The 8,970-nt window shown below is 34.6% G+C and overlaps 1 protein-coding gene across 1 annotated transcript; it reads left to right on the top strand.

Moving 5' to 3' along the window:
• Window positions 1–214: 214 nt before the first annotated feature.
• LOC107458780 (uncharacterized) lies at window positions 215–7,266 on the top strand (the record flags this gene model as incomplete). Its single annotated transcript, XM_016076980.3, is given in 9 exon segments — window positions 215–693; window positions 3,390–3,519; window positions 3,855–4,348; window positions 4,567–4,647; window positions 4,766–4,870; window positions 5,496–5,609; window positions 5,686–5,769; window positions 5,838–5,909; window positions 6,515–7,266. Coding segments are annotated over 9 exon segments (1,674 nt in total). The 3' UTR covers window positions 6,788–7,266.
• Between the last annotated feature and the right edge of the window lie 1,704 nt (window positions 7,267–8,970).

Raw genomic sequence — 8,970 nt, 5'->3', positions numbered from 1 at the left:
CCACTACTCCTCTGTCTCTTCCCCTACGTCTCCTACCTCTTCTCTTTGCCGTCGCCTTCCGTAGATTCGCGTGGTGCTCCGTTGCTTCTCTGCCTCCCGCCGCCGAGATCTGGTCCGCCCCGCCGTAGATCTATCGTTCTCTTGTCTTTCTGTTTGTGTTCTTTTTTACAAAACAATAAAAATGAATTGGTGATTGTGGGCTTGGTGGCTGTAGTGGTGGTGGTGGTGGTGGCGGCGGCGCGGCGGTGGCGGCGATGATGATGGTGGTAGAGGATGATGATGAATCTGTGTTTTTCTTAATTTAATTTAATAGAGGGGTAATTTAGACTCTCTAGACTTTTGTTTTGTAGCAAATCTGAGGAGGACGTAGTGATGGAGGACATAGGGTTGTTTAAGCAAGGTTGGCAATGGCTTCGTTTGCAGAAGGACGCGTGCTGGCGTGTCAGGACTGCGGTGACTTGTGGCAGAGACAAGACTGCTATGTTTGTCGAGCGGCATTGGCCTTTGGTGTGCAGTGGATGCTCCAGATTTTGGAGCTTATTTAAATTATCATTGATATTTTGGAAAGACTCTGCCCTTAGGGGGTTTCAGTCGTTTGTTAAGTTCGGATCGGTGATTCTTCTGCTTATAATGTGGAGCTGCTTCCTTAGTTTGACTTCGATGCATTGCTTAGTTTATGTTCTTATTAGTATGGTATGTGTTTATCTCAACTTATCTATATCACTTTTGCTTGCAGTTCTGGGCCATGATTGTGTTTGTCGTTCATTTGTTTGTTTGTTTGGTTCTTTATCTTTTAAGCTGTTCTGTGAATAGTTATTGTTATCTACTTAATGTTATAGCAGTTTTAGTATAGTTATGAAGTGACAGTCATCTTATCATTCAGTGCTGTGAGGGCTTTTATAATGCGTTACTATTATAATCCTGATACTTGAAGAAAGTACTAATTGATAAGTTAATGCAACTAATTTCTAGAACCTAAAATGCATTTAATACTTTATTCATTTAGTGATAACTCATACGGAACATTATTGGAGGATTTAAGATTAATGTATTGCCTTGTTAGTCATTTTAAACATTAGCTGGGTACCTCAAATGCAATATTCGATTTCAATAGTTATAGATGCTGAAGTGTTAAACATATACGAATGTTGTAGTTAAGCCTACAAGAATGGCGCTGAATTTTATTATACCTTGTCTTTTATAATTTTGGAGTATGTTATAACACTTAGGGTGGTGTGCAAAATGTGCACTTGACAATGGTTTCCAGCAAAGTTACTTAGCTTTGGGTCTTTGTGCCTGTCTAGATGTCAATGCCATTATATTTAAAATTTATTTGATGCCATTGGTTTTAATATCTCTGTCATAAAACCACTTATTCCAAAAGTTTAAGCTAATAAAAGGAGGCACAAGAATGGTTATCTCTAACATGTCCCCTCTTGCAAAAACTTCTTTTAGGCTTCGACACGGGAATTGTGCATAGACCTTTTTCTGTTTAGTCCTTTTGATGCTAAATTTCTTTCTTTGGGGGGTAATAAAGATCTATGAAGAGGTGAGATGCTTGCAGCACAAGGAGAACGACTCAAAATCCTTGAGATTTGAGAAAAATTGAAAAGCCTCATTCAGATATGGCGTGCCCGATCCTACGACACTTAGTTGGAACAATTGGTCATTGTGTCTGCTTCACCAGGTCGAACAACTTATCCATCTTGGGCTATTGCGATGCAAATTGGCCCACTGACCTAGATCATTGATCAATCTCTGGTGGCTGGGTTTTCTTTGGCAAAATTCTCCTATCTTGGTGGTTGAGAAAACGGGAAGCAGTAGCGCACACTATTATTGAGGCAAAGTATTGAAGCCTTGCGTTGGTTACTACTGAAAGCATTTGGCTTCAATTGCTCCTCATTGAATTTGGCGTGTATTGTCCAACACCTATAGTGTAGTGTGAAAATCTTAGTGCAGTCCACCTATCTAAGAAGATAGTGTTGGATGCTCACACCAAGTATATGCATGTTCTTTTTGATAGTCATTTCAAGACAATTCAGGACAACTCAAAGTGCAACATCTCCCAGCTCAAACTCGTGTCGTTGATGGATTCACGAAGCTGCTACCCGTCACTGCATTTATTTCATTTCGAGACAAATATCATGTGGTAGATGTGCACTCTACCCCATGCGTTTGAGGGGGGCTGTGAAGCGATGCGATGCATGCAGCACGTGTAGAATGAGTCAGAAGCTTCGTGAAGAGTTGAGAAGTTTCATTTAGTTAAGGTGGCCTGAAATTCAGTTAGAGGAGAGAGAAAAAGTTAGCTATAGTTTGAATCATGCATAGCACTATAAATAGCTCATGAAGTTAAATGCAGCTTTCAAGTTATTAGAAATAATCTTATTTTTCCCTCTCTCTCTCTCTCTCTCTCTCTCTCCTGTAAGCTTTCAACGAGAATAAACACCTACTCTACATCACTCTCTGTTTATCAATGATGAATGCCCATTTTAATAGAATCAAACTCTAGGCTTTTTGGTCATAGAAGTTTTAATACCATGTTATGAAATCATTTGTTCCAAAAGCTTATGCAAGGCCACATGTTAAGTTTACAAATTAAGAAAGCTTTCATTGAAAATATAAAAAATTTAAGTTTTCAATGCATAAACATTTAAAACTTTCTATTAATAGTAAGCTTATCATGTGCCCCAATGGCACATGTTAGCTAAGCCCTTATTATTATTATTATTATTATTATTATTATTTGGTTTAATTGCTTTGCTATGGATTAACTTCTATTTATTCATAAGTTAACCTAGTTTGAGTTAAAACTTAAAAACCTATGTAATTATTTAACTTATGTTTTTATATGAACTAGATTAGTTGGCCTAACTAACAAATGCCCATTGGTGGCATTACCTTTTCCTAATAAATTGTTGTCTATCTTCCCAAGCTCATGGTTTCAAGTACTGTACTATTTATCCTTTTCTTGGATCAGACAGAACGAGTTACTATGTTAGATATGGAATATGGAGAATTGGAGATTGTGAAGCAATGTCTTAAGTAGCTACCACGATATTCACTCATTGTTATATTCATTTTCGTGATTACCAACTCTTGCACCCTTTAATTTGAGTGCATTATATAACCATATTACTGTACAAACAAATGGCTTTGCATGGTAAACGGGAATTACACTCTTCAGCTTCTAGGTTTCTTCTGGTAATTGTACATTGCTTTACTTCTTGCTTAAGAGGTAGGCTGCACTGCAGTGATGATTGTATTGATATTGAATAACATGAATGTAAACCTATTTTCATATGCGTGCTTTCTGTTTGCTTTAGTATATTTGTTATTTTGCACAGGGAACTTTTGTACATTGTTTGTCATAGTTCAATTGAATTTCTCAGGGTGCTGCTGGAGTTGCTGTTCAATACTTGGGCTATACTCCCGGGCTTTTTATCGTAGGCCTCTTTGCCATCCTTATTTTGTGGATGTATGCTAACATCTGGATAACAGGAACATTACTTGTAGTTGGAGGTACGATTTTCTTGTGTTGGTTTCTGATGTGTTGTACTTTTATCATGCATAAAAGAGGATTTTAGGCATGTTACCTGGTTCCTACTTTTATATTGTATTTGTAATGCATGTATACTTGTTATTTGTATACTAATTTCAAGGCTTGTTTTCCAATTTTGCTGTCTCTACACAGTTGTATTACTTGTTGACATTTCCTCCGTTTGCATGTCTGTTTTTGGTTATCTTTGGCATCAATTGTATTTCAGTTGATGTTCTATGATGAACTTTTACTTTTGTTGACCTGATTGGATATTTTCTCCTTTAATCCTGAAATTGTTTTAATTATACATATGCAGGTTATTTATTCTCCCTAAATCATGCACGTTTGGTGGTATTAATTGGAGCTATATATGCTCTATATAGTGTTCAAGTTCGAGTGGGATGGCTGGGTGTTTTTCTCTCAATAAACCTTGCCTTCCTCTCTAATGACATGTTGAATTTTTTGCTCCAATGGTTTGATAATCTGAGTGAAAGTTCACATACTGAAGAGCAGAAGCAATCAGAAACAGTTGTGGAAGATGACTTCTCAGAAGAGTGTGAATACTCTATTCCTACAGAGGAATCCGAGGATTTGCATTCATGTAAATCATCAAGTAAACCTGCTATTACCGCAGCAGTTGTTGATAAGCAGAAAGGGCTTTCAACTAACAAAGTTGCCAAAGAGCAAACAGTAAGCTCAGCTGATGAAATGAAAAGGATATTGAAGAGTTTGGATCATTATGAAGCCCTTGGATTCCCCCGGCATAAGAAGATTGATGGAGCGATTCTGAAAAAGGAATACCGGAAAAAGGTATTTGTGTAGTATTTGTTATCCTTTCTCTATTTTACTTGTCAAAATATTAAATGAGAGTATAAGACTTCGGATGCGTTTGAATATTAGCAAGATATGATGCATGTGGAACTGGAATCACAATTTGGCTTAAGTTCTGTTATGTTTACTATGTTACAAATATTTCTGATTTGTTAATTGGAATATTCCATTTCATTTTTATGTTTTCAATGACATAGGCTATGCTTGTGCATCCTGATAAAAATATGGGTAGTCCATTGGCAAGTGAATCGTTTAAGAAGCTTCAATGCGCATATGAGGTAAGTTCAGGGTTCCTTCCTCTTAGATAGATAATCAAATAATGCATGTTTGATATAAAACATAAATGATTTCCATCAAAGTGGTTTCTCCAATTAACTATTTATATGAACCTTTCAGGTTCTTTCTGATACTGTGAAGAAGAGAGACTATGATGAGCAATTGAGAAAAGAAGAATCCATGGCAAAAAGTGTCTGCCAGAAGTCTCATGGTAGTTCACACCAGGTAAATCAGATGTTGATCAAATGACTTACAGATACTTTCTATTGAAAAAAAAATAGAATTTGATGTATTGCACTTGAATTCTGTGTATATGTAGTCTAAAAATCTTATTAGTTGTTAGCTTTGGTTGTGGAAATCAGGAATGTTTGGTAGATTTATTTATTTATTATTTGTGTATTTTGTTTAATAAAAAACAATTCAGGGACATGGAATACCAATGCTGAGAACTTTTTTATTAGTTTGTCAATTAGTATTATGAACAGTTTGTCAAGCTTCTCCTTTATTTATCCAGATATAGTACACTTACATTCATAAGATTCATAGATCCCAGTAAAAATGAATTCCTCTCTTAGGTTACAGACACCACAACTAAAGAAAATTGGATATCATTATCATATAGTCTGGTGGGTTAAAGAAGTGCTGCTGTAGACAATTGAGAAACAGATGTCTCCAAGTCAAATTATATAAATTTATAATGTCTGTTATTACTAATAGTGTAAGTGGATTTGTATTATTATGAAAAACTCACCTGTCTCATATAGCACGCTTTTAGAACAAAACCAATTCAATTGATCATACAAGCTCCAGAGTTGTTTAGCTATAATGATGTTATATGTATTCTTGACAGGATAATTCTGATTATCGCTCTGAAGAATCCAGACGTATACAGTGCACCAAATGTGGGAATTCACATATTTGGGTATGCACCAGCAGGAGTAAGGCCAAAGCAAGATGGTGTCAGGTTTGATTTTTCCCCCTTTTACATCCTTATACGTTATAGTGCTTGGCTCTGATTTTTGCTACTTCATTGGAGCCAGGATTGTTGCCAGTTTCACCAAGCCAAGGATGGAGATGGATGGGTTGAATATAAAGGGTCTTTGGTATTTGACAGGGCTCAAAAGGTAGTTCCTTAAAGCTGATAGTTTGATCCTCTTCATTTAGTTTCTAAGTTTGGTTCTTGTCTTTGTAGATGGAGATTCCACGTGCTTTTGTGTGCGCGGAGAGCAAAATTTTTGATGTGTCAGAATGGGCTATATGTCAGGTCTGTCTACTTTTACCAAATATTTCCTGATGTCAAGTAGTGCGTCTTTACCTGTTTTGGTGCTTTATCTGAAGTTGCTAGAATAGAGAGGAAATAAAAACGATACAGCAATGGAATTGATGGAATTTGTACTTGTATGGTTTGCTTGGCTGGACAATACTGTTGAGTGACAATCATTGAATGAGCTAATAGGAGATTGAACCAACAAATCGAATGTGAATGGGGATGGCTACCATTTACAGTCCATCTTTTTGTAAAATATTTTCGTAGGATGTGTCGTTTCAATTCAATGATTGTGTGATAATATAGTCTTGCACAAAGAAACTTCTATGTGTTCCACTTGATTGGATTTGCATTGATATAACATTTTGGTTATTGTTGTTTTGTTAGCAATGGAAGTACACGCCATCTGAGGAAGAGTGTAACATGTGAATTCCCTCGTGTTAAAATTGAAACAATATGTACAAATTTTCGACATGGTGTCCGCTTTCCGTAGGCTTAAAAGAAAACCAAAAGAAAAAAAAAGGGGTTGAAAAGGGACCTTGAGATGGATATATGTTTTCAACACCACTTGATATACCTTACATCTTATTCATTTTATCCAGGGAATGGCTTGTAGGCCCAACACTCATCGGCCGAGTTTCCATGTAAACATGGTTGGCCTGGAGAAAAGCCAACGCAGCAACTCGAGCAGATTCCCATGGGACTTGGATGCTGAGATGATGACAGATGAAGATGAAGAGGCATTTGACCTGTGGCTTCAGCAAGCTCTAGCATCCGGTCTCTTCTGTGAAACCTCCAAGCGCAGGAAGAGTTGGAGTCCGTTCAAGTTGCCTCAGAAGAAGGGGAAAAAGCAATGGCGAAGAACATCTTGCTGATGCTGCAAACACATCCTGCAAGGGAACTCAATAGGCTATTGTTGCCTATCCCCAAGGGAATTGATGCGGTTAACAACACTCAGTAAAGAGCATGGTGCCTTGTTGAAGATTGATGATAGCCTTTGGTTAGAATTGTCAGGGCAGGGTTGAGAACCACACAACTCAAATCCCTGTATACTAAGGGTACATTAAAAAGGTGGGGTCGACCATGGTTTCTTTGGTGGTTTCCCTCTTTTGTTGAACTGGTCCTTCATGTGTTGCAAAACAGCTTAATGTTGTGCCTTGTTCCATTATGTTTTTGGAAGATGTGGTCTTAAGAGGGTAACCAGGGACCTAACTTTTCGGTCCTTTTTGTACATATATGTTAATAAAAAATTTCACATATGACTCTTGACTAGAATTCATATTTTAGTTATAACCTGTAATGACTAATGAGTTATGAAGCATCAACTAACCAATCACTCTTTAATTATTGACTATTACTTTTTTCTGTATTCACATTAGGGAGATATGATTTCTATTTGTTATTCTCAGATGAATATTAACAATTTTTGTAAAGTATTGTGGGAGATAAATTATTCCACATGCATTGATTCATACAAAAGAAATTTGGATTATTACTGTTAAATAGTTTTGAATTTTGATATGATACATGTTTGAATTTCATACTGGATTTTTTAATGGATGGTACGTAGTGTCCTAAAATAATATTGTTAGAGATCGAGTTGTCTTTTTTGTTATTTTCTAGCACTCGTATAACCTTCGAAAAAATGGATAGGGGTTAGGTTGGCCTTTACTTTTTTATTTTAAAAGTACATCTTTCAATTACATTATATCTTTTATTAGCTATTTGTAAGAAAAAGAGACTAAGTAAATAATTTGGTGTACAACTACAATGAATGGAACCATATACATAAACATTAAAATTTAGCTGTTATGTTCACCAAAAAAAATTTAGCTGTTATAATTTCATTTACGCAGTATCCGACAAGAATTAACTCTTATTTTATTTATAGTGGTAACAAAATACATGTTTACACTCCAAACAAAAAATATAAAAATACTATTTTGAACGAATTTCATTTGCAAATAAGATATGCTATAGTTGTTTAATGTAGCGACATAAATAATGATATACAAAATATAAATAACTTTAAAAATACATACATTAGTAAATTATTTATTTTAAAAAATACTAGAGAAGAATGTTTTATTCTGAATTTGTTTAAAACAAAAATCATAGTAAGATAGGCGAAATTAAAGAAAGAAAAACTCTTGAGAATCAGGAATTTTTAATATTTTTAACCATTATTTGATCATTATAAACACTAAATTGTCTTTATTAAATAAACTATATTAATTTATGTGTGCAAATTCTAAAAAATGTGAGTACAAACTATATTAATTTATGTGTACAAATTCTAATAAATATAAGTGTAAATTATATGCTTCTTATATATAAAATCTTAGTAAATATAGGTGCAAATTATTGTTGATCGAGTACTGGCAAAAAATGACAATATTCTTTGGTGACTAAACAAACCTAAACAGCAAACAAAAAGACTAAGAGAAAGAGGCTTGCTTATCTGCAACAATCTTGCCTAAATCTGACCTAGGCATCAATCACTCCGTATGCGGAAGAGCATGTCGTGCAGCATGCTTTGCTATAAAATCAGCAACAGCATTAGTAATATGATGAATTAACGCCAGACTCACTTTTCAATTCCTACAAGTGTATTAACCCGTATAAGATTGAAATTATAATTTTAAATTATTTTATTAAGATTAATTTAAATTATAATAATTTGATTAATAAAAATATAATATGTTATATATTATTTGTTTTTTCTTAAACTAGTGTTAAATATATTAACTCTAAAATAGTTATTAATTGGTTTTAATAATCTATTTTCTTCAATAAATCAAACATATATACTCAATGTGACCATAAATAACTTAATAATACTCAGACCCACCAACAAATTTTTATATGTTGCTTTACTGTCAATTAAGAACATATCAAAATTAGCTCAAAATAAATAATAAATTATTAGAGAATTCTAATGCACAAAATTCTCTAATAAACAATAAATAATTTAAATCCACTAAAAAATAACTCAACACTTTTCTTTGATACCTGCAAAACATATACCTGAAATAATATTATATCAATGTTAGTATAC

This window comes from Arachis duranensis, chromosome 7, assembly GCF_000817695.3.
Source record: "Arachis duranensis cultivar V14167 chromosome 7, aradu.V14167.gnm2.J7QH, whole genome shotgun sequence".
NCBI lineage: Eukaryota > Viridiplantae > Streptophyta > Magnoliopsida > Fabales > Fabaceae > Arachis > Arachis duranensis.
The sequence above is the reverse complement of the archived record's forward strand: the minus strand, read 5'-3'. Positions and strand labels throughout refer to the sequence as shown.